This window comes from Melampsora larici-populina (assembly GCF_000204055.1).
Source record: "Melampsora larici-populina 98AG31 unplaced genomic scaffold MELLAscaffold_4, whole genome shotgun sequence".
Classification (NCBI taxonomy): Eukaryota; Fungi; Basidiomycota; class Pucciniomycetes; order Pucciniales; family Melampsoraceae; genus Melampsora; species Melampsora laricis-populina.
The window spans coordinates 475,261-501,323 of record NW_006768768.1 but is presented as its reverse complement, the minus strand read 5'-3'; the positions used below and the strand labels follow the sequence as shown (position 1 = coordinate 501,323).

At 41.1% G+C, this 26,063-nt stretch overlaps 4 protein-coding genes across 4 annotated transcripts; 2 read left to right on the top strand and 2 right to left on the bottom strand.

Annotated features, from left to right (window-relative positions):
• Positions 1-911: 911 nt before the first annotated feature.
• Positions 912-4,969, top strand: MELLADRAFT_59827 (uncharacterized protein; the record flags this gene model as incomplete). Its single annotated transcript, XM_007405790.1, has 7 exons — positions 912-951; positions 1,219-1,823; positions 1,886-2,411; positions 2,837-3,040; positions 3,162-3,450; positions 3,475-4,645; positions 4,751-4,969. The coding sequence occupies 7 exons, from the start codon at positions 912-914 to the stop codon at positions 4,967-4,969; spliced, it is 3,054 nt and encodes a 1,017-aa protein (XP_007405852.1).
• Positions 4,970-6,491: 1,522 nt separating this feature from the next.
• Positions 6,492-8,781, top strand: MELLADRAFT_102646 (uncharacterized protein; the record flags this gene model as incomplete). Its single annotated transcript, XM_007405791.1, has 10 exons — positions 6,492-6,756; positions 6,834-7,077; positions 7,163-7,283; positions 7,351-7,653; positions 7,738-7,834; positions 7,935-8,068; positions 8,145-8,252; positions 8,327-8,439; positions 8,531-8,599; positions 8,679-8,781. 10 exons carry the CDS (start codon positions 6,492-6,494, stop codon positions 8,779-8,781), a joined length of 1,557 nt encoding a protein of 518 aa, XP_007405853.1.
• Positions 8,782-9,162: 381 nt separating this feature from the next.
• On the bottom strand, positions 9,163-10,368 carry MELLADRAFT_33377 (uncharacterized protein; the record flags this gene model as incomplete). The annotated part of the gene is made up of 5 exons (XM_007405427.1): positions 9,163-9,196; positions 9,274-9,439; positions 9,502-9,608; positions 9,680-9,796; positions 9,866-10,368. The coding sequence occupies 5 exons, from the start codon at positions 10,366-10,368 to the stop codon at positions 9,163-9,165; spliced, it is 927 nt and encodes a 308-aa protein (XP_007405489.1).
• Positions 10,369-24,820: 14,452 nt separating this feature from the next.
• MELLADRAFT_70868 (uncharacterized protein) lies at positions 24,821-25,707 on the bottom strand (the record flags this gene model as incomplete). Its single annotated transcript, XM_007405426.1, has 2 exons — positions 24,821-25,293; positions 25,375-25,707. 2 exons carry the CDS (start codon positions 25,601-25,603, stop codon positions 24,992-24,994), a joined length of 531 nt encoding a protein of 176 aa, XP_007405488.1.
• Between the last annotated feature and the right edge of the window lie 356 nt (positions 25,708-26,063).

The window sequence follows — 26,063 nt, the reverse complement described above, 5'->3', positions numbered from 1 at the left end:
AAAAAAATCCAGTGATTGTTCATCTCTACTCATCAACGGGGCTGAAAAGGATGGACTTGACTGTGGTCAAAGAGGTTCAAGTTGAGCTGTTCGCAGTCTACTACAAGAAGCACGTATTCCAAAGAAGACGAGTGTAGAGCTATCAAAGTAGAATAAGCGGTAAGTCCAAAATCACCCTCAAAAGAATTCTGGTATGACAAGTGTTGGATTTTCATTTGGATTTATGAGGGATCCTGTGTGCTTACCTCAGAAGAATAATGTTGTACGAAGCAACATCTTTGGGGTCTACTATGAATTCCTCTTTGCATTGCACTGTGCTCAATTGTGGTTTTTGAAAAGTTGTTGTGCGGCTGCTACTCCGATAGGTAAGGTGCTAGGAATTCTGCCATTTGACAGCCCATTTTCCTGTCTTTGTTCAGGGCGTATCGAAGACATCTTTGTAGCGGATTCTGTAGATTGGAGACAAAGATTAAGGGTAAAATAGGAGATTACTAAATGGTGCCTTTAAAGCTTGGTTTCCCTTGGATAGAACACACTAGAGCGGGTGTTTGATTCGAAGAGAACCTGCACCTTGTGAGGATGAGTTCTGAATCTGTCATCTATTCTCTAGCAGAAATCACATGGGTGAAATGTGTTCTGATGAGTTATGAATCAGACTTATGATGCTGCTGACTTGGTTAAGTCTAAGTGTATAAGTAAAACCATTAATTTTTAATGGTTTTGAGCCATTTTCCATCAATTGACTGTTTACTGCGTTGTATTTGTTTGGTTAACTTGAGTCCTTGAAGGTTTTTAGACTTTGAGTTGATTTCGATTTCGATCTTCAATTGATATTCTTCTATACATCTGCTTTTCCTTCTCATTTTGGTTTATCTTTATTCAACTATCCTTCGATCGATCCTTCAAACAGCATGGACCCGGAGGATGTACTTGATTTTGGTGAAGAAGACGGTCAGTCCCACTCTACTAACTCCTCTAAATTTGTTTTCCTCTAGCTTAAACATTCCTTCGTTTCCGTTTTTTCCACATCTCAACACTTGTGGTAAACATCTACCAACGCGTCATTTGGTTCATTCAGAAGATGGTCTCGATGTAATCTCACTTGGCGGCTCCGATCACAATGGGGATCCACTTCCGGCTAATTTGCATCCTGCCTCTGGAAACCATAACAAGTTCGTGATCCCTCAAATATTTGTCATCTGTGTTCATGTTCAACAGTTCCTCATATCCTTACAAATTTCTCAAAACTCTATAGTACACGCTCCGGCCGTTCAAATAGGTCTCCACTTCACGCCCAACGGTCACATAGTAAAGCTCCACAACATCAATCGGAGAGACGACATGAAACTTCAAAGCCTTCTACTCTGTCGGCTTCTACATCAAAACCCATCACTGGAGCGAGTGCTTCAACCCAAAATCCTCCGCCAGGTGAAAGAGCATCTTACATGCCTCCTGATCGCCCTCAAGCAATGGCCTCGGCTGCCCGCTATGCAGATGCGGCTCAGGCCCACGCCTCCTCAAAAATCGAGTCTCGCCGCTCCCTTACAAGCTCTTCCAATCGGTCGCTCTCTCAACGCCAACCCGATCCAACATCGTCTCGCAATCCCCCAAGTAACTCTTTTGAAGCCTCGACCTCTAATCAAGATGCTGTGAATCGTGAAAAAGGTGTGGCTGAAGCCGATCAATCGACTCCCGCCTTGCCTAATGGCTGGATGTCCCGTCTCTCCAAGCAAGGTAAAGTCTATTACGTCAATGCAATCACTCGTACAAGCCAGTGGACTCTACCAACCGAGGCTGCTTCTGGTGTTCCTCCGCCCACAAGGGTAGGTCCGACTCGATCTTTAGTCCATTGCGTCCATGGCTGATATGTTCTCACATTTCTCAGCCAGCCACTACAGAATTGCCAACGATGCCCGCGGCGGACCGTCAGCAAAACCTTAACGGTGATAAACGCACTACATCGAATACTGTCGAGCGCCGTAATCCCAAACACAGTAACTTGATCGCCGTTGATTTTGCACAAAACGCACAACACAAATCAAATCAATCGCCTAATGTGGATGCTGCTATGATGGCGCAATCGAGAACATCCCCCAAGGTTGACAAGTCTGACTTGCGTACTGCCGAAGTTTCAGCACCTTCAAAGAGTTCCGCTCGACGGGCTGAGTATGTAAGGCCTACTGCGCCAGACGATGTGCGATATCTTCAAGAGAATGAACGACGAACTTCGACTGCTGATGCTGATATCAAAGTGATGAGAACGGATACGTCGCGACGCATGAATGATGACTACGCCGATAAGGAACGCGAGATCATCAAACCCGACCGTCGGCCCGAAGGCGATAGTATGTCGTACCGCCCGCGCGATCGTGCCTTTGACGATGTCAAAAACTCTGCGTCTGGCTCCTTCCGTAAGCTACAGTAATCATGTTTTGCTTATCATGTTTCAATGCTTTCCGCCGTCAGCAATCGCCTTCCCTCGTCTCTTGAACGGCTGCGAGAAAAAGAAGACATGAATCATTTGTTCACACTAGTTTATTAAGGTTGAGTGGTGGCTCGAGCTGGGTCTCTTCACGCTGCAGGCGCAATTGAAAACCTTGCCTCAATCAACATCTGTCACAACCCGCCCGAGGGGCTCTTTGACCCGAACTTCTCATTCTAAATACCCATTGCTCTCGCCATGCTCATATCACCTCACTTCAGTGAATGTCAACCCGGTTCAAAATACACCTCTTCTTCACTAGCTAAATAACAATCACAACATATCTCAGCCCATGAATGATCAGCTTATCATATGCTTTTGTGGGATATCCTTGTATGTCCTGTAACCTACCAGATCGCGAGCCTCCGCCGCACCAAGAAGATCGTATCGTGGACGGATCTCGGCGGATCTCGGCGTCGCGCTATCCACCTGAAGATCCTTACCGGTCTCGCGAACCAGTCCGACCCAGATCAAGCCGAACGAGATCTTTGACACCGCCTCCTCGGAGAGCAGCGTCCCCAACTTATGAGGATTCTCGTGATCGCAAGTACAGAGAGGGTCAGTTGTCTTACTCTTCGGTAGGCAGGGTACAGCTAGGGGCAAAAGACGCAAAAAGATGGGCCCATTCAACCATTGAAGTGAACTGAAATCATCTTGCAACCCGGTCGACTATCCTCAGCTCCGTATGTATCTACAAAAGATGCTGTACCTGTCGGTCCCCGAGCGTATGTTGAGAACCGTATGGCTTCGCGTTCAGCTCATCCTGAGCCAACGTGGCAATATGGTAGCGCGAGGTATGAGCCTCCTCGCTCGGCGCCTATAAGAGCCGAGGATACTGCTTCGCCGAGGTATCACGAATCTCGAGGCCCTCCCCATCCTCCTCGTGAACCAGGTATCAGACCAAATTCATACATTTTCGCATCCGTCAGCCATCATCTCATCACCGCGTTACTGATGTGTTTCATGCGGTGTGTTGTATCAGCGTCTCACAGGATCCCGTCCCATAACGCTGTGGAAGTAGTCAGGCCAAGCCGTAATTATCATTCGCCGCCACCGCCATCTCGCTACCATGATATCCACCCAGATCCGCGTGACTATCAAAGAGACTCTTATCATCGTCGTCGCTCGTCTCGAAGTGTATCTCCCCGCGGCGCGGCTACTAGAGACGCGACATATGTAAGTCATCGGCATGCTGATGAGCGGGTGGAACCGCCACCAGGCGATGCCTACTCAGCCCGCTATCCCCACGATCGTAATCCCCGCGACCGTAACGTGTATCCGGCACGATATCCAGATGATCGATTGGAGCGAGGTGACCGTTTAGAGCGGGCGGAGCGCATCGAGCGTGCGGAGCGCCTCGAGCGTGCGGAGCGCCTCGAGCGTGCAGAGCGTTTGGAGCGTTTGGAGCGTATGGAACGCGCGGAGCGTATTGCCCGTTTGGAAACTGAAGAAATACCTCATCGCGGGGAAAGGAATCTGAAAGAGGGACAGTCGCCGCCCAAGGGACCTGCCAACGGCCCCGATCGTGGGGTTCCCTCCAGGGTTGAAGCCAATGACCCAGAGGTGAATCAGCGGTCCACCAAGAGGGCGATCTCCAGTGGACTAGCACAGCCAGTTTCTGCGATAGGTCCTTCTGCGGGCTCAGAGGTACCGAGGAACAGAAAGAGGGGGGCCAGTGCTTCACCTACGCCTGACGAAGCGTCCTTGCCCATCGTGAACTCAGATATTCATCACTCGGAGCCTCCAACGCCCACGGTAAACAAGTCGTCAACATCGCTAGCATCTCGACTCGGACCAGTAGTTGTCGACGCGGCTCTTCCAGCTCAACCATCAGCTTCGAAAAGAAAGAAGACAAATGCCAGTGAGGCGATTGCAGCCGAAAATTCCGTGACGGTAAAACCTGTTGATCGCAGAGCATCTGAAAATCGAGAAGCTAGTCGCCCACAAACCAAACAAGCATCCGGGTCCCCTCCAGGACCGAAATCTCCTGAAATCCTCGGTCGTATCCATCCTATTGGTCCGGAAGGCAAAAACGGAGCCACCAATCTCGTTTCTAAATCTCTGAACAAGCCTAGCGTGCCCGACGAAGAAAGGTCAATCAGTCTTCGAGGGCGAGCCTCAAGAGTATCAGAACCTTCAAGGACAGTTGATGAACAGATGCGCGTAAGTTGACGTTGCTTTTGCTCCTCTATTTGTGGTTGAGATCGCCCTGGCGACGGGAGCAATAAGCCGATCGTGATGAGATCTGATACTTATTATATATCTTAGCCGTTCATGGCTATCTTTGATGAACCTCAGACCACAGCGGCACAAGGCTCATTGCGCGACCGAATACAAGATATGAACTCTTTGAATCCAAGGTCACCGGTCATACCGACAGGCCCTGTTGCCAAGAACAATAATCATAATAGTTTGGCTGCTCGCGTGAAACCAGCTCCTGTTGCGGGACGAGGTGTTTCAGTAAGCTCCTCCAAGATTGCAAAATAGTAGTAGAACAAGAGACTGATGAATACTTGCATGTTGACTTCAAAGCTCAATGAACGGCTCGGACAAGGTGCTGTCCTACGAAACGGAGTGGCGAGTCCTCCGACAGGACCTAAACATATCTCTGAGCGCATCTCTAGACCTCACCAACGATTTTCTAGTGACGCAAGTTGGAATGGAAAAAAAGCGAGATATTGATAAAAACGTTACCAATGTCATCAACATGATAATACGTCTATTTCGAATACTTGTATCGCACATTAGGATATCAACGGGGAAAGGTAACTCGGGTTTGTTTTGAAAAAGTAGGTCTTTCATTTCCATGATTTCATTATAGATATTGTTTAATGGCTCTAAAGGTACAAAAAGAAGATTTTGATATGAGATTTACATGGACGGACGAGTTGTATGTACTGAAGTTAGAATAAGAAACGATCTAAACAAAAAGTCTTGTTTGTTTCCAAAATGAGCGAATTTATCAGTGTTGTGGAAGATCACACTGTTGAAGTACAGTCGAACCCGCGCAATTGCATACCCGCGCAGCTGCATAACCCGTGATAATGCATAGAAAAATTCCTCAATCTTGATGCTTTTTACTGCCAAATTTGACAACGGGATTGCATAACCCGTCAAAATGCATAGGAAAAGTCTTCCACCCAAATTATGTGATTGCGCGGGTTCGACTGTAACTTAATTGATAAACCGTGATCCTTTCAGCATGTTTCATTTTGTCTTCCGATTAGTATCTTGCTCTGATCCGTGGAGTTGTCAAGCACTGGAGTACGAATATTCCCTTGGGGGTTGTTCAAGAGTATCGATGCAGGAAGTTGTCGATGACAGCTCTGGCCTCTAGTCATCGTATCACCTCATCGTATCACCTCATCGGGGGCAATGTTTTTGACATGAGTGTACGATGCAGCTCCAGCGTTCCCCTAGAAAAACAGAAGAATAGCAACTAGACAGAGACAAAGAAATGCGGTCCGCATCTCTATCAACGATGCACAAAGGTGATTTGTACCTAGGACCTTCGATTTGCATCAGCGTCTCATTCTTGCCAGCGCGAAAGGATGATCGGACGCATTTGAAAGCCTGAATTTTCGATTGATTAACGAAGAAGAGTTTACAAAAATCCCCTCGTCGCCACACCACCATTCCACACCGGTTGCAATTCCCACAATCACTTGCATCTCCCGAACCACTCGACCTACATGAATTAAACTTGATCCTACATATGAAGTCCTTGCCCGTTATGACTGTTGACTGAAAAAACGTAGCTACTACATATCAATATGTATGTTGAATCGTCTTGATCCGCTCAACACCTTTACCTTTATTGGTTCACTTCGGATGCCGAGGGAAAATGAAATGCTCGGGTGATTAATCAAACTCAGCAACAAAGAAAGTCTAGAGGAAGTGAAAGTTGTGTATGGATTAAAACCTTCACCTCTCCTCTACATTTGATCACATCCACGTTCACATTGTACGTGATCTAATTAATCCACTATTCGAATCTTTGAAAGGCAAAATGATATCAAACCTCAAATTTTATTCAGCTTTTATTGTCTTTGGTGCATTGTGGCCATCCTTAGTTCAATCTGATGCAGAATCTCTTCGTTCAAAGTTTTCAGAATTAAAAATAGAAGCTGTTTTTCCGGATGATCCCAAGTTTGAAGTACTTGCAAAAGCTTATAATAAACGGTTTACTTATACTCCTGCTGCCATTATCTTACCTCGTAATAAAGAAGATGTATCAAATGCAGTTCAAATCTCAGTTGCTGAGAAACTTCCTAGTAAGTTCAACTCCAATTCACTCAACTTTTCTACATATATGATCATCGTCGACTGAGAATCTGATATGATGTTGTAGTTTGTGCGCGCTCTGGAGGACATTCTTATACAGCTTATGCTTTTTGTGGGAGAGACGGAGCATTAGTTATAGATCTTGTGCGACTGAAGACGATGGAACTTGAAGCTTCGAGTGGAATAGCTAATATAGGTACTGGAAATCGAGTGGGCGAGATGGCTGTTGAACTCTACGATAAAGGCAAACGAGCCTTACCTCATGCAACATGTCCTGGTGTGGGCATTGGAGGAACCGCATCATTTGGAGGGTCAGTGATCAACGTAGAAAGCGTGAAAATTTATATTTAAATTTAGGTGTTTTTCTTTTAAACATTTTGTCTACGTCCATATCAGGTTCGGATATAGTAGCCGTATGTGGGGCTTGACATTAGATAACATCATAGGTCATGAAGTTGTTTTATCTAATGGTACAATCCTTGAAACTTCAGAGAAGCAAAACCCCGACCTATTCTGGGTAAGCACCGTTCACATTGATCATCAAATTATATGATGTAATGAATCGTATCTTTACATATAAATAGGCCTTAAGAGGAGCAGGATCGTCATTTGGAATAATTACTTCAATAAAATTCCAAACACATAAAGCACCGAATCAAGTCACAAATTTTAGATATGAATGGAATTTGAATCAAGAGGATTTTTCAAATGCATTGATCAATTTTCAAAGATTTTCTAATAATGAAAAGATTCCAAATCAAATTGGATTTTATGCAAATATTGGTAAGGGTAAAAAGGATAACGATTTATCTTTTGTTATTGAAGGTGCTTGGTATGATGAAGTTTCAAAACTTTCGGAGGTGATGAAACCATTTTTTGATGTGATGGTCAGTCATTGTAAAGTTGTATTTGCTCTTCTGAAGATGAGAAGAGTTATTGATAGTTTGACATTTATTTCTTTTGTTCTACAGCCGTATCCTCCTGATAAAACCGAGAAAACTGGTGATTGGATTGCGAGTTTGACAGATTTAGCTCAAAGAACTGGTTCAAAGTCTCTGTTGATGTCAGGTGAGTAGATTTACTGAAAAAAACTGTTGACATCTAAGGATAAATCTTGAACCACATGTAACATAATTTGGTACGATGTTGACTTTATATTCTTTCATAGAGAAAGAGATACAAGAGGATGGGAAGAAGTTTTATGTCAAGAGTCTTACAACTCCCAAATCGATGCCAATGACAACAACTTCCATTCAAGCTTTTTCAAAGTATCTTGTGACTCAAGGTCCACAGATTAAAACAGTACGACTTGTCAACTTCTTCTCTATATATTTGAATGCTTATTGGTTTCAACGCTTTTGACCTTTCTCATCATCAGGGATGGTTTGTACAATTCGAGCTTTATGGTGGAAGAAACTCGGCAGTCACTTCAATACCCATGAATCAAACATCCTTTGCTCAACGTGATATCTTATGGACCATACAAGTTAATGACCTATTCTCATTCCAATTTAAAAACTCGAATTGAATACTCGACTTACAATTTGCTTGGGGTATCAGTTTTACACTTATGCTACTAATCCAGAGCAGCCCTTTACTGAGGAAGCTTTTGAAAGCTTAGATCAAATGGTGAAGACAATCGTTGAAAATAATCCTCCTGATGGGGAATATGGGTATGTTTTCAAGAAACCAAAAGTCTTGGGGATACGAACAAGTTTTTTACAGATGCCTGACTATAATCAAACCAATCACTTTTTTGCATAGGGGATATTCTAATTATATAGATTCTAGATTACCAGATGACCAATGGAAAAAATTCTACTACAAAACAAAGTAAGGAACCTCTTATGATGAATTTCAAAGTCATCCACAATGAACTCATTCAAAACTCAATCTTGAATTTCTGGGATAGTTATCTCAAGTTATCTGAAATCAAGAATTTGTATGATCCTGCAAACATATTCTCAAATCCTCAAACCATCAAAGGAGATGATTTCCGTTTGCAAGGTCAATAAATATATGGGATGTTTGGGGAGGATGATACTGTCTCGTAGTGCTAATAGAGGTCATTGTCGTAGTGATGACTTTGATTTTTTTACTTGTCGAGGATATTTTTCTTCGTTGGATTGAAGAACTGAAAAAAAACTAATACAAATGCAGAGCTTTGACTTGTTTCCTCCGAGTAGAGATGACTAATATGGAAATTTACAACGTGGTAATTCAAGATTTGAACTCGTGATATTTGGAGGAGCTCGACATGACTTTCATAACATAATGATCAAGCGCTTTTGTGCGCTGTGTATGTGATAGCGCCGTACACAGATAACAAAATAATATGTTTTTGTGCGGTTGTAGGTTTTTATCACACTCGCAACCCTGGGTTGAAACTAAAAACTTTACCACGAATGATGACCACCAGAAACAATGATGCTGCATTTGAAAAGTGGTCCAAATCACTTGATTAGAGCAGGGATCTCGAACTTCCTCCTCAAAGCGAATTGACGTACTCTGAACCAGTACAAAAACTGCTTGCGTCACTCGCCAACCAAGCCGTTACACCTCTCACTTCATGCACCTTCCCTAACCGACCTAGGGGATTCATGCTGGACCATTTTTCCTCCAAAAATGGGTTTTCCACAAGGAATTTCTGCGTCATCGCAGTACGAACATGACCTGAGAAGCCCAAGAACAGAATGAATCATCAACATTCGACGCATTAGACGATTACTGCTTACCAGGAGATAAGCTGTTGACTCGAATTCGACTCGAGCCAAGCTCGCATGCCATACTACGAGCCATTTGTAGTACAGCTGACTTGGAAGTATTGTAAGCTATCCAAGCACTGTTGGAGGAGACAAAAGTATGAGAAAAACCTCGGATGGATTGAATGACAAGAAGCTATCTGGTACTTACTGATCTTTGTTTGTTATGGACCCAGACATTGAAGCCACCATGATGATCGAGCCCCCTATATCGCGCTTGACCATTTCCGAAGCGGCTGCAGCCGCTGTGATGAACACGCCGTTGGTACTGAAATCGGATACCCTCAGGTAACGTTAGCATTCTATGTATGATAGGATGACCCATCTCTTAACTGACTTTACGTCCATCACGCGCTGAAAATCGGACACAGACAGATTTAAACAACTTCCACCGTCGTGTAATATACCAGCAGCGGCGACACACACATCCAAAGTGCCTTCAGCGTCTACAATTAATTTACAGAGGTCTCGCATGGCTGTTTGATCAGTCACATCTACTCTTCTGTAGTACATGCGATCACGATCGACTGAGCCCGAGAACATTTTCCTTGCATAGTTGGCGCAGGCAGTAAAATCCTTGCTAGGAGATTCAGCCAAGTCAACGGCATAGACGATCGCACCTAGCTCTGCGAGAACGAGTGCCATTTCTAGACCTAACCCTCCATTTGCTCCCGTCACCAGAGCACACTTTCCTTGAAGCTTGAATTCATCACTTATCGTCTTAGTCGCCAGATCTTCGTTTTCGAAAAATTGTCGTGCAGCGGCTACACCAATAGGTAAAGGGTTAGAAATCTTGCCATTTGAGAGCCCATTTTCTTCTCTATGTTCAGGGTAAGACATATTTGTAGCGAGGATTGCGACAAATTGAATTCTGCAGATCCGAGCAAAAGACCAAGGGTACGAATAAAGAAACACCAGAGCGGTCCCTCAATCAAGAATGGATTAACAGAAAGCTCAAAGATTTGGAAGTAGAGTGAGATGATAGGTTCGTAGTAATGCGACGGGCAATTTTATGAGCTGGTCGTTGTGACTTTGCTTGGCTCAAATATTGAAGACGGAGGGACAAAAAGAAACTCTTGGTCCATTCCAGAATCCATCGGCTTACAAAGTTTCTTGACCCTCTTGCGGACGAGCCGAAAGCCCTCTACTTTCCCTGTACAATTGACTGTTTCTGGTGTATTTACATGAGATCATTGACCTTTTGTTGCTACATAAAGTTCACTTTCATTTTAGCTTTAAACGTGTAGTTCAGGATGAACATTTCTTCAGAGTTTATCGTATAGAAACATCCACTCGACTAACTGCTGTGCTGGTCTCCGCCATCTTTGATTTTCAGTGGTAAATCCGGTAAGTTGATTCCGCATGTCATATAACACATCTAAGCCGGGATGTACAACAAAGAAAAGCTCATGTTGAATAAAACGAGTATATCTAACCGGGATGCTTCGTATCCTTCGTAGAAAGAAGATAAAGTGTTATAGGGTCATCAAATATTACTGGGATGAATAACAAAATTACGAGTGCATCATGTGCCATGTGGGCATGATTATACGTACATACAGGGCCATATTCCGAACGAGATTGCATCCACTGAAGTTATGTCTGAACTACATACATAGAGGAGTACATATTGCGTACATATTGCGTCGATGTCATAACATTTGGTTTATCACCGCCAAGGTTTGCATCTTCATCGGGCAAGGAAGGGAAATAAGATGCTATATACGTCATAAGCTTGGTCAAATTGCCTTGCCAAAGGTCAGGCTAAAACCCACTCACTTGGAATTGATGGTGGACTTTGTCATATGTATGTACATCGATTCAAACATAAAGATCTCATCCGAAAAAATCTCGAGGACATATCTCTTCTTGTGGTGACGCAAATTGGCCGGAAAGTCGGCACTTGAAAGTTAGAATAACGAAACGAATGATTTGTTTACTCAGAGTTCTGCGGGGCTGATAGATTGCCTGTGAACTAAACCTAATGTCAATGAGGCATGTTACTTGGCATCAAACATAGTGTAATTGATATTTTCAGAGGTCCCCCCAAGCTATCTGAGAGGGTGACTGAGAAGCACGATTGACACAACAGAAAGGAAGGTAAGCTGGACTTACAGATATCTACGTCTTGGAGAAGGGTCTTTTAAATTTAGTAAGGGGTAGAAAGGTGTTCAGGATAACTTTAGGGCACGTTTGTTAATTGTAGTCTTCCGCGGGAGGCACGACGGAGGTGGGCGGTATCCACGCGTACGGGTAGCGCATTCTGCATGTGCCTCGGTGGGAACTGCATTGTGATCTCAGTCAGGGGTTTTCTTGCGTTTCAAGTGACCCACTCGACACCGGTGCCCTCGAGATAATTCACGAAATGGTTCAGAATGTTGAAACATAGCCAAGACTAGCCAGCTCAGGGTCTTGCTTTCATTATGGAGACATACTCCTTGGTTACAATGCTAAAGGAAGCTGGAGTTGATAAAGAGGCCACGGATCAGATAGCAGAGTGCCATCATCTACTCCACCTTTTACCTTTGTCATCTTACTTTTAACATCGATAAAATCTTCATCTGCAACAAACATTCCATATATTCAACACTGCTCCTTGATAATCGAAAATTGTGCTAAAAACTAAATCGAACTTTGCTCAAACATCCTCTTCATAATTTGGAAGTCCAGGCCAAGACTCGTCGTATTCTATCATTGTCAATAGGGTGTAGTCTACAATTCCATCCCTTCTTCCCTCAAAATCTTTTCGTTTTTTTGTTCATCACCATCACATCCTTATTTGCTTCATTTCTTTACTCCGTCAAGACCTAGTCCTATAAAACAATAGCTCCGACTTAAGCACTCATATCACTTTCAAAGATGTCAAACAATACCATTGTACACGCAGCCGCCCGTATTATTCCTGTTACATCGTCAGGTGGAACCAACGGAGAGGCATTGCCATGTCATCTTTTCTGTCCTATGTATATTAAATCAGCATCACAATCCAGCGTATTCAACTCGTTTCCTTCAACAAGACGAGTGCGACGCAAGCATTCCAACCACAATCACAGATACAACGGCTAGAGTCAGCGCAAAAACTCCTAACGGAGATTCAACCATTGCAAGCGCATGTACGCAAAACACTGGCTCAGGAGAAGGCTTTGAGCCAAATAGGGTTTATAACCCAGGGATCAAACCCAACCTCCAATTAGCACCCAAGAAAAGTCTACAGGAGAAGGCAGCACGCCAAATAGGGCTTACAACCCAGGGATTATACCCAACCTCCAATTAGCATCTAAAAAAGTCTACAGGAGAAGGCAGCGCGCCAAATAGGGCTTACAACCCAGGGATCAAACCCAACCTCCAATTAGCATCCAAAAAAGTCTACAGGAGAAGGCAGCACGTCAAATAGGGCTTACAACAGGACCCCGGATAAGTCTTATAAATTACAGGGATGGATAATTGGTCAAAACCTCCTAATTCATACCTCTTTTTTTGTTTTTTTGAGGCCATTAATTCCTGTTTCATCCCTAACCTAAAAGCCAGGTTTTTAAGAGTTTTGGAAATTAATTCCCCCACATCCCTAACATTGGAAAGCTGGTTTTGGAGAATTTTTGGGGACTTCAATTTTGTTTCTGGAACATTGGAAAAGGCAAATAATCTTGACGTGATTCTTGTAACTAGATCAGCTATTTCAATGTACAAAATTTGTTTCAACATGGGCGAATACTCCTCAGAGTAAAGGGAAGTCAGAAAAAGTTGATTTTTGAATGAATGCAAGCTATGTCCCTTGTGCACAACTCAACTTGCATATGAGCAACTTGTGTAAACCCTTGTTGAATGTGAATTTCTGTTTGTACCTTTCAAGGTTAATGGGGAAATAACTTATGAAATGGGATATTAATCATGCTGTTCATTCACGGTACATCAGTATCATCTGAGAGGGAGATTTTTGTCCAACTGAGATTCATTCCTCCACATCCCTAACATGTGACCAGGAGCGGGGTGGATAATTCCTTTTTCATCCCTAACATAGCAAAAATTGGAGGGTCTGATTCATTCCTTTTTCATCCCTAGGGTTTATAGGACTTATCCGGGGTCCTCTTACAACCCAGGTATTAAAGTTAACCTCCAACTAGCACCCAAAAAAAGTCTACAGGAGAAGGCAGCACACCAAATAGGGCTTACAACCCAGGGATTATACCCAACCTCCAATTAGCATTCAACAAAGCCCAATATAAAATCATCTCAACAGAGGTAAAGGTAAGAAGATTTTCTTTCTTACCAAGAGAAAACTTCCTTTGACAACCAGAAATTAATATTGTGTTATATCAACAAATCAAAATCAAAAACCCCGTTGCTTACCATTAGAACTATCTTTTTAAAAAGCTTGGAACCTTTGTCAGTTTTAAAAACAAAAAGATAAACCAAACATGTGATTCCATGTGACAATATTATCAACAATGTCTACCAGCTTGTTCCTCTGAAAGATATCCTTCAATCACAACAAGTTTCAAGCAAAACAATTGACATGTAAGATGATACATAATAAACATTGAGAAAATGCACAAATTGCACCAAAAACCAGAATACATTGGAAAAGTTGATGTTTGGCACTCAAATCTATGGAAGATAATTTGATAATTCAGCTGTTTCCAAACAGTGTTGATAACACCTGATAGGAATTCTTGAGTTTGTTAAGAGACTCTAAATACTTGTTAAAGATGAAAGGTTCAAAAAAGTTCTTCTCAGTATCAAGTGAGGTTAGTGGAAACCACCATGTATAAATTGCACAATCTAAAAAGTTTCAATTTTGACAAGACTTTTGGTTGAATGAGTTCAAAGAAATAATCCCATAAAAAATCATCTCTTATTGTTGTTGTATCTTTAAATTCATATGATAACCATCCTGTTCGGTTGTATAAGATCTGAACAATCTTGCATCCAAGTCAAATAAGTTATGGGCTTTTTTTCTTCGGAGAGAAAGTATTAAACATACACAAGATCTAAATTATTGAAAAAATGCAAGAGTATTATGAGAAAATAACAGCTATGCAATCCTTCATTTCAGAGGCCAAATTGCATGTAGCTGATGGTCTTGATAAGACCATCAAATTAGGGTCTGTATAAGACCATCAAATTTGAATTTAAAAGGATACATATTCAAAGGACTAGATACACACATAAAAGCAGCTGTGGTATGGTAAAAGACCTTCTAAATACTGCAAATATAAAAAGGATGATCTATATGCAATACTTTTCTGGAAGCATAGATGAGAAAACATTTTTTTACATGAAAATTCATTTCATAAATAATCAAATGATCGAGTGAATGCTCATTGTGTCAAAGAAGGTTGATGTATCATTACCAAAGCCAAAAGAGAAGGAAGCTGTCCATCTGAACTATTCATGACAATTGGTTGCAGAGCTATCAAAAGATGGACTAAGAAGAATAGAGATGCTAAAAACAGTACTTTGTATGTTTTTGAAGCTTAGAATGCCTATGAAAAATGACTGGCAACAAACATCAAGCATCAGGGGTCATCAGGAAATGAGATATATGAATCACAGCAGGTGACATACACAGCAGGTGACATAGCTGAGGAAGGTTATCTGAAGAAGGTTTTGTGTATTCGACGGGAGCAAAGACGGCCAAGGTAGAGGAAATTCAAATCTTACAATTGAAAAAGCTCAGTCACATGTTATGCCACTGGTGTTTTATGCCGGGTAGCAACATTGCAACAAAGTTAAGGGTTAGGGGTTAGTTCCAACAGGAATGGATATCAACTGATTTTTCTTCTATTTTGATTTGATAGGTCCAATTTGAGATTTTGTTTTTTTTGTTCGATTTTTTGTGATGAGAGCCACTTGTGTAAATGCTGATGGTTGATTGGTAGCTTCTTCACCACTGCTGGTGTCTTGATCCTTATTGGACATGTTTGTGGTGATTGAAGATGAGGACTGCAACATTGGGCTGTTGTGTTGTGACGTTGTGTCCAAGTCCCCACAACACAACAAGCAAAAACAATGCCCATTGCATTGTATCATGGCTTGCCAGAACTTAAGGTAAGTAGAAGAAAAATCAATTAAACATGTAAAGAATTAAAATTCATATCTAAAATGTAGTTGAAAATGTTTTTAGGGTATAAAAAGAATGTTTCAGGGGTTAATGAAATTGTACTACACTGCAGACATTATTCGGGTTCCCCAAGTGGGCAGGGAAAAATGATTGGGAGTATGATTTGTCATAAAATGGTCTATCACTCCACACCTGAGCCATAACACCCACACTACATATGTGTAGCAGGCTCAGTGAATATGTGGTTATCATGTACATACAGTTCTGCTCAGTTATCTGCTCATCAGGACAAGTTATTCATATGTAATACATGCTGTAACTTCTTTCAGATTGAAAAAAGCTTCCAAAAGATTGACTACATACACTGACTCAATGTTTTGGTGTGATCTCATCAACTCAACTGCATGTAACACACTTTCTGTTACTAAGACATAGCTTCAACAATATTGCCTGAGCAGCTACAGAATTATATGTAGTGAATTTTTGGGAAAAAAATTTCAAAGTCGAAAAAGTTACATGTGGTATAACATGTGATTTATTTATTCTGATGGGCAAAAAACTGAGCAGACCTGTATGTACATGATAGACAACTATTGACTTAGCTTGCTGCACATATGTAGTGTGGGTGAAATGGCCCAGGTGTGCAGTATTAGATTCTTTTATGAAAAACTGTACTATTAATCATTTTCCTCTGCCAAATTGGGGAAGTTGAATGATGTTTACAGTGCTAGTAATAAGAAAGATTATGGTTATTAGTGATGACCTCAATCAGAAGGGTTGATTAGTAAAAAGTGAATTAATGAAGGAAATAAAAACTTACAAAAAGTGGCAAACAAGGATGTTAAGGGTCAAATTAGATATGCAGTGGTGTGATTAGTAAAGAATAAAGTTGAAAAAGAGATTTAAGATTATTTTTAAATTTAGTCATAAGAAGAGATTGGCTTATAATCTTGTAGAATTAGTGGAGAGTGGCAACAGGGGGTAAAAACCTGTCAAAAACTTCCTTTTTTATTACACTGCCAGCATTAAAGAGGTTCCCAGATGGGAATATGGGTCCTAGTGATCAGATTCCCATTCTGCTACTGTTACACAGTTCCATCAATATTTCCTGAGTAGCCATTGTGATATATGTAGTCAATATTTTGAAATGTGTGTCTCAATCTGAACAAAGTTACAGCATGTATTACACATGATTTTCTTATCTAGATGAGCAGATAACTGAGCGGACCTGTATGTAGCTGATAGCTAAGGATTTATTCAGATGTTTGCACATATGTAGTGTATGCTTTATGGCTCAGATGTGCAGTGCAAGATGATTTGATGCTCCATTCTTCTCTCAATGATATTCCCAGCCTAGGTCATGTTCCGACCAGGGAACCTATTTAATGCTGGCAGTGTTAGTAATCATTACTGAATCTTGTCCAATCAGGCTGAGCAAGTGTTCAATTGACACAGAATCTGTTGCTTGATAATGTACAACCTCTAAAGCAATTTTATTGGAGTTTTTGTGAAAAATTTATAAGGAGTCAATGGCAAAATAGTGATTTTCAAAAGTGAAATTTGGCTTATGCGTAAACGGCCAAACCCCGGCTGTATCATGGGTTATGGCATACAGCACCATGTGTATTATGGCTTATAAACATGTACAGTCAATCTAGAATAGGTTGGCCCGGTGAAATTTTATTTTATTTTATTTTAATGATACAGCTGCAAATACAGCTTGAAATATAAGCATTATGCTTATGTTGAGACATGACTTTCGCTATTGACCACTTGAGCTGTTGACCATCATCGTCATCCACCATCCACTACCCTTCAATGTTCTTCTTTCTCTTTCATATTGCATCATGCCTTTTGTGTTGTACACTGCACAACTCAAGGTGATTGCCCTCACCAAGTTTATGTCGGGCCAATCCCTCGATTCCATCAACGACGACCTCATTACTTCGATCTCACACAAATCCATGCGATGATGGAAGGCTCTCGACCACGCAACTCACGCCGTGGTTCGTGATCCTAGAACCTACCATCAACAAGGCCGTCGAACTCTGTACACGAACGAGGATCGACAGTTCATGGTGGAGCTCATTAATGCCGATCCGACAATGTTTCTCGACGAAGTCCAAGCAGCAATGTACGATCGGACCGACCTCCTTGCCTGTCAACAAACCATTGCAAATGATCTTAAAGAACGTCTCTACCTCACCCTTCACAAGGTCTCTGCGATCGATATCAATCAATCACCGAGACTCCGAGCAGACTATTCCAATCGGATCTGTCATCACCCACCCGAGTTCCTGGTGTTTCTTGGTGAGCCTTTTTCACTTGTCTCTCTTTCACCTTCTTAAAAAAAGAATCAAACTAACCTTGATATGAATTGTAATGTTCTTCACCTAGACGAGTGTGGTTTCCGAGCACAGGATGTGCAACATAAATCTGTTAGATCTAAGCGAGGCGCACGTCCAAAACCTTTGAAACGTAGCAGGGGTGGACATCACTACAGCATGCTGGCTGCCATTTCCGAATTTGGATTACTAGCGGTCAACAGCAGAATCAACGGCTATCGTCAAGACGATTTTGAAGCCTTTCTAAAGCACATTTTGGTGAGTTTATTCTTTTGCTTTATGATATTATCAATTGTACAAAGCTGACATCGATTTAATCATAGCTTCCTGTGATGCAACCATACCCCAGTTGCAATTTGGTCTTGGTCATGGACAACGCTCCCATACATCGCCGTGGAGCAATCAAAAGCTTGTGTGACCGTGCAGGGATACTTCTAGTCTACTTACCACCGTACTCGCCCGACTTCAATCCGATCGAGCGAGTTTTCAAAGTCTTCAAAGACAAACTTCGCCAAAATGCCCTGTTTGCTAATGCTATCAATAGGTTTCATTGTATGGAACGAGCTATGAGCAATGTTTCGACCAACAGTTTCATTAGGAAACTTTATCAAACTTGTGGATACAGAAGATATGATAATCCAATTTTATGAACTCTCATCAAAGATCTTGATTATCATGTTTTCTATTTTTTCATGATCATAATATTCTCACTGAGAGAAATCCAAAGGTCCTTAAACCAAATTTGTTATCCAATTTTATAAAGTTTTATCAAAGATTATCATTAAAACAATTTTGATTCTTCTCTGATTCAGCAGATTTTTATTGTAAAGAAACCAAAGATCTTCAAAAGATCAAATTGTTGTGTGCTCAAGAATATCATTTTAAAGAATTCAAAAGATGATTGAAACAAGTTCCAATCTTAACAACTGACTCATATCAGTCATAAAGTGAGAATTTCTCAAAGTGAGAATTTCTCAAAGTGAGAATTTCATAAAGTGAGAATTTCATAAAGTGATAATTTCTCAAAGTGAGAATTTCTGAAAGTGAAAAAAGAAAAGTTCATTGAACATTAAAGGTGTCACAAATTCTGACTTGATCATGCAAAACTGGGTCTTGATAAAAATCTAAGACCAGTATCTGTTCTCACTTGTGGCTCAAAGAGATTGTTTGATTCTTAAACATAAAATCTTCATTACAAAACATCTCAAACATGAGATAAGGTATTGTAGAGTACTCGAGCTACAGATGGTTAATATATAATTTGTTACAGATTGATTGAGTACATTCTTGTTAAGATACTAGAACTATTGATGGTTGGCACCGAATCGTTGCTTGAGAATATCGCGATACACCGGCGCTTGGTCATGGAGGCGAAGGCGAGCTCCAAAGGGAAACTGGAGCTTTGTCATTTCCTCCACACTGAGTTGGGGAGATAGAAACATCTCAAAGGTGCAGATATCTAAATCACAGAGTAGAGCGCAAGTAACTCTGTCATCCTTGGCAATTGAGCAATGTTTGAGGTATTCCTCGAAGAGTGGAAGTGGTCTTGGAGCTGGAGAGTCGCTTTGTAAAGTGTTACCAACCGGAAGAGCAGTTGAGCTGGTAGACCCGGGATTCGGAGCAGTGTGAGCTTGGGCAGGGGGGTTTTTGTATCTCGGCTCCCACTTGAAATCAGGTCCTGTGGGCGGTTTCATCCATGAAACTCCCGGAGTATTTTGGTGCTATTCAAAAGCAAATCAAATTCATGTCAGTCTTTGAGGTGATCAATTTAAAAGAAAAATCAAACTTACTAAAGCTTTTGCCCATATATCGAACGCGATGTGGGATAAGGGCATCGCCTGGTTGGAGTCCATTGGGTTGTAACAACCCATACACTCCCTACCAGCGATTGAGCAATGACCGTACTTGGTCATCAGTTTGACTTTGATAGCCTGAATGCTTGGATTGACATCGATAGCCTGTTCAAAGATGTTCATTAGAATCATAAACAAAAGTAGAATGAAAATTGAGATTGACTTACTGCCATCTCAAGCTCAGCATGTCGAGCAGGTTCCACCGCCGCCGGATTGCGGCGAGCCATCGCAGTATTGAATTTGTCTTCCTGTAGAGACAAAAAGAAGATGCAAGTCAGTACAATAGAAAAGAGGAAAGGGATTGTAAATGAAGTTACCTTTAAGAGAGTGCGAGCGGTCTTCTTTGGATTCTCCATAGTGAGGGAGAATCCAACTTCTTTTCCTTTCTTTAAAATCATCATATCCTTGAATGCTGTAAAGGTGGATTCCGAATCAATCACGGGCATCAAACTCTTACCAAAGACACCCCCATGCGTAACATAGCCTTTGAATACAACATGTCCTTCTCGAGTAGCAATCCTGAGTAAAGTTCCACATCCATTCTTGTTCTTGTCGCACAACTCAAATAAGCTTTCCTTCACTTCAGTCAATGTATTTCCATGAATTTGAACCATGACACCAAAGGGCGTCTCGTTGTTGTGGTCAGAAAAAGTTGGAGGTAGGCCGTTTCGTCTATCGGCGTCGGAAAGGCCATCGGGAATGTAAACATGGTAAGTCAAGGTGACTTGAGTGGGTTTACGTTCATTGGTAACGGGAACGTTCGCTCTTGGGGTTGGGCTAGGCGAGTTTGTCAGGTCCAACTGGACTGGTGTAGCTACCACAGAAAGAATTAGCTTCATTGGTCGGATTTGATGTTGAGAGAAGAGAAAGATTGAAAACTCACCAGACTTGCTACCCGCGATGTGATCATTACCAAAAGCTGGATCGATGAAATCCAAGTTGGGAAGGTTGTTGTTGGTAGCAGATGGTGCCGGTCCAGATATTTGAGGGCCTGGTGAGATTTTGATGAAAGATAGCACTACTACAATTGACATCTTTACCCAGGGGTATAGAAAAGTAGTGTGGGCATAGAAAACTATTGGTAGGGTAGTTTTCTATACCAATAAACAATGCTTGTGATACACCTATGTAAGATATTTGAGATTCAGAAATTGAGTATTTTCTTTGTGGTGACTCAGCTGTATGTATTGGGACCCAAAGGCAGTGCTACAGTGCACAGAATCTCAATTTTCTGTTTTTTTAAAATTCTTATCCTGAAATACAATTCTATGCTGATAAAAGAGATCCTCAACCATGTTCAGCAATGTATGTGAGTATGTATGCACAATCTTACACATATTGACAGACACCTTTTACATACGTACAATATGACTGATGGAACATGCTTTCCCATTGGACAAGACTCAAGAAGGGCTTTGAGTCTAGATTTATATTCAGTCCTTGTGGTCATGTGGATATTTTCATACGTGGGTATAGAACAGAATGGTTTGTCTAGGCATAGAGGACACTATCTCTATGGGTATAGAAAAGCACTTCACCCATAGTTTTCTATGCCCGCACTACTTTTCTATACCCCTGGGTAAAGATGTCATTTGGTGTAGATAGAATGCAAGATCGAATGAAACAAAATGTCAGTTTTGATTCGAGATGGTCAAGAGAAAAAGAGTAACTTGATGTTGAGAGAAGAGACAGATTGAAAACTTACCAGTAGTGCTACCCGGGACGTGAGCATTACCAAAAGATGGATCGATGAAATCCAAGTTGGAAAGGTCATCGTTGGCAGCAGATGGTGCCGGTCCAGATGTTTGAGGGCGTAATCGACAGCGGAACTCAAGAGGACCGCCTGGGCCATGAGGATCAATGTGGATCGTCTCCGAATCAAGGTATTGACGGTCACCGTTGAGTCAAACATGTTCCCAGTGGTGACCGGGTCTAAAAATGGAGATTCAACATTCATCAGAATGAATCAATGATGATATTGAAAAGAAAAGAACATGCTTACTTGTTCATATAAAAAAGGCTGCCACCGCGGCCACGAGGAGGACTAAGGCCTTCCATTGGAGCTTGTCTTGCTTTTTTATTGGCACTAACAAGAAAGAATGATTCGCAATTGAAAAAGCGATGAGATCGATTGAATGATTCGAGATTGATTGAATGATTCGAGATTGAAAAGGTGATGGGATTGAACATTGAGTTTAAATTGAAGAAGTCGGATATCAGTTGAGATTGAAAAGGAGGGAAATCGAGAAAGGAAACAAGATGGGATATCAGTTGGGGTCAAAAAGGAAATGATATCGTCAAAGGAAACAATGGTATTGAAGCTTGCGCTTCTTTTTGTAACTGCTGTGCCTGGTTGTCGAGTTCCCGACGTTTCGAAGTTCCTCTGGTTCTCGGCATATCGGTGAAGGTTTGCGGTATTGAGGGTATGGAGGTGGTGTCAAGGGTAAAGTGGTGGGATTGAGGGTAAAGTGGTAAACAGCTATTGACCGTAGAAACTGGTCAATAGCGAAAGTCATGTCTCAACATAAGCATAATGCTTATATTTCAAGCTGTATTTGCAGCTGTATCATTAAAATAAAATTGCAAAGGGACAACGTATTCTAGATTGACTGTAATCTTCTTCAAAACTTGATTTTATCAATCTGTACAGCACAATTACTTCATCATTACTTGTCATCAATAGCTCATGTGACACTATAGATTGACCAAAATTATGAGATCTTTAAAATGGGCTCTAATGATCATGAATCGGAGCACTTTTGTGAAAATTTGTAACATTGAAATTGGGTTTCAGCTCATATGGTAGCAATAAAAAGTCTTGAACCATTTTGAGAATACATTATCAAAATTTATAGTGGTTTATTTAGAGCACGTTCCCTTAGCGCAGTTTTGTAGAAATCAATTTCTAAGGTACCACTTTTGTACCTGTACACAAGCCTTTTTTTAATAAAATGTCTCATTTTCACTTTTTGAAAGAACATGATCACAAATCATCTGAAGAGTGTTTGCTTTCTTGACCTTTTAAAGGCAACAAGGCACAGAATGGGATTGGTGATGTTACAAACAACCATCACCCATTGTGTCAGATTCAGATTACTACAATTCAAACAAACGGTGCACTTATGAACCCAAACTCCGCCACTAACTACAATCTCATCATCATCATCATCATTGTCTTGATTATCTTCAACTCCTTCTAGTTTCATTGCACTTGATTTATTCTTATCATTTAGTCTATTCTTATCATTGAATTATCCTTATCATGTGGTTTTTTATTGTATGATGATTTTTCTTTTCTTCTCTTTTCTTAGATTTGAGATGCTGATCTAGATTTTTTGTTTGATTTTGTTTTGATTGATGCAACTTGTTTCAAAGTTAATGGTTGATCAATGGAGTTGTTGCTACTGGTATCTGATTTGTTGTCAGACATGGTCAAGGTAGTTAGGTACGGTGAGATGAAACAAATGGAAGAAGATTGATAGTGAGATGAATGGTAAATTAAACTAAGGTGAAGAGTGGTATGTTTTATATGGTTTCTCATATGATGGGTTTGGATGGGTTTATGAACTTCTGTACAGTGAACAGGGACTTGTCCCAATTTGTGAAGAATTCAGAACAAGTGGAAAGGGGCAAATATCAAAAAATGCTATTATCAAATTGCAGAAATTGACTTTAAAAGTGATTGACCAGAAATTGCTTAAGTGAACATGCTCTTAGAGTTCTACCACAATATTTATGAGACTAAACATCAATTAGAAGAGTTATGAGGATTTATAAGGGGTTTTTGAAGGTTTTTGTCAAAAATTATTAGGTTTTTGGGCTGTTGACCATTTTTGAAGGATTGTAATGGATGTTATATACCACGAGAAAAGTGATTTTGGTTGCTATTCCCCTCTTTTCCTTCATCATCTACAACTTTATCATTTTTTATCATCATAAACTTATTTGAATAGTACCTGGTCACTCAAATAGGCTCTCTATTACAATTATAAAGATAAATTTACTTTAGGAGTGAAGTCTGTAAACTTATAAAGTCATCAGGTAATAATATAAAAAAGATAGTGAGCCTTTCTATTTTTGCCATATGACTGGAATAACACTAAAAGGTTGTGAATAATCAAAATCAGGTGTTTTTCACTTTTAAAAAATCAGGCTCTTTTGTCCTTTGAATCATTCTAAGATATTTTTTACTTGAACTTATCAGTACTCAATTCAATAGAAGCTCTTTCTGATTGTCTTGTTCTAAAAAAAAGTACATAGACACTTTCTGTCAAGTCATTATTTGTAGATTGTACCCTTCCAGCTCTGTAAATTGACCAGACATTCCTGGGAGGCAGGGATGCTACTGATGAATGACCTGTGTTTTTAAGGCCAAGGCACCTTGGAAGTGGCAATCCTGACCCTTTGGCAAGCAAAAACAGCTAAGACAGGCCAGCCCCAGGAGGTAAGGTGAGTAATCTCACATGTCAGAGAAGAGCAAAGAAGAGAATCACAATGTTACTAACATATCTTATTGCACCAAGGAAAGACCCCCAGAGATGGGGGATGAATCCAGTACCAGCACTGGAACACATGTTGGACAAGATACCAGAAAGGATCTTATGTGCTATTTGGTATTGGAGCAGGAAAGGATAGAGAACCATTATGGTACAGTCAAACCAGAAAAGCTTGTCACAAATTCCCCGCCAAATTGCTTGAGTTTTGCGGGAAAAATCGGTCAAGCTTTTCCAATTTGACTGTAGGAGTTGTTTATGAGTAAACTTTCTAAGACTACCACAAGGTTAAGGAACTGTAGGCATTTGTTGTACCATTTTCAACCCACATACAATGATGCTGTTTGGTCATCAATTTACACTGAACTACATACCAGTTCTATCATCTGCCTCTAAGTATGATACATTGGCAAAATCATAGTGATCTGGTCTTCAAGTTCTCACCTTTAAAGGATCTGTCTTTGTGCCATTGTTCTGTGAGATGGAGGTTGCAACAAGTAAAGATGTCATGAACCTTCATGGGTCAGGAAAACAAAAAAAAGAAGTTGGAAGTTGGAATTCTATTTTGAGCACAATCTTTACACTTTTATGTACAGATGAAATTCCAAAATGTGGGAGACTTTCCAGTTTATATTGTGACATCTATAGTGAAAACAAAATTGGCTATATAGTTTTCTCTAACATAAATCTCAGGTCAAATATGGGCAATCTTCACCGCTTCAGGAAATCACCCAGCAAGACAGTCCAGACGTTCCATTCATTCACAGGTTTGTATCCATGATCAACAAACCTAAAATTGTAGGCATATTGCTTTGAAAAAGGTGTAGCAGTTAGAAGAGTGAATACCAAAACCCAAAGCCATCCTCCCCCCACTTTACCAGGTATATGAGGAATGATGTATGGTTCTAGAAGGATCCCAATTGGTTGCACAAGAAAGTATGCAAATGCAGCTGGGAATTCTTTGAAGTAGACATGGGTGAAAGGATGTGGCTTGCGTGCCATGATATGTGCAACTGATGAAAATCATTCCAATCAAACAGGAAGAGTCAGTATATTGCTACAGCAGACTTTGTGAAAATGAACAGGTTTCTCACTAAATTCATGCAGCAGGCCACTGACAAAGAAGCAACCAAAAAGCCCGCAAATCCTCTGGATCTTGGATCCACCGCCAAGCTTTTTGGCCATAGCACTCGCAGGCAAGCCACCACACATCAAGAAGTTCCGCCTAAATAATTGATGCCATCCTTTTCCCCAGAACCAGCTCAGAGAGGTAGCCGTGTGTGGAGAGTTGTATGCGTGTTGAAAACGGTTCAGATCACACATGCTCAAGATCAATCTAGGTATCTGCACAAAACCTCCAAGCCGATGAACTGCGTGGCAAACCAAACCGTACTTGCAGAATACAGCGTCTAGGCCTCCTATCACGAGAAATCCGAATAACAGTGTTGATAAACTTTCGGCCAGTAATGATCGCAGCGGAAAGTCTGGTAAACCGATAGCAGCCAAAACTCGAGTCGGAGAGCCTGAGTCTCGAGCTGTGATTATAAATGCAAGTGAGACGGCTTGTAAGCAGTGGTCAATAATCATCCTTCGAATCAACGCAAGCACGGTTGGAACCCCGTGCTGAAGTCTCAATCCCCAACCATACTGATACCCTCGGTAGCTTATTATTGTACAAGGAATCGTGGCGGTCATTAAGGTTAGCAGATATGATCAATTTCTATAAATGAGACAGAGCGAACAATTTCAAAAACTCACGAAAAAAATTGCTGCGTGGTCCATG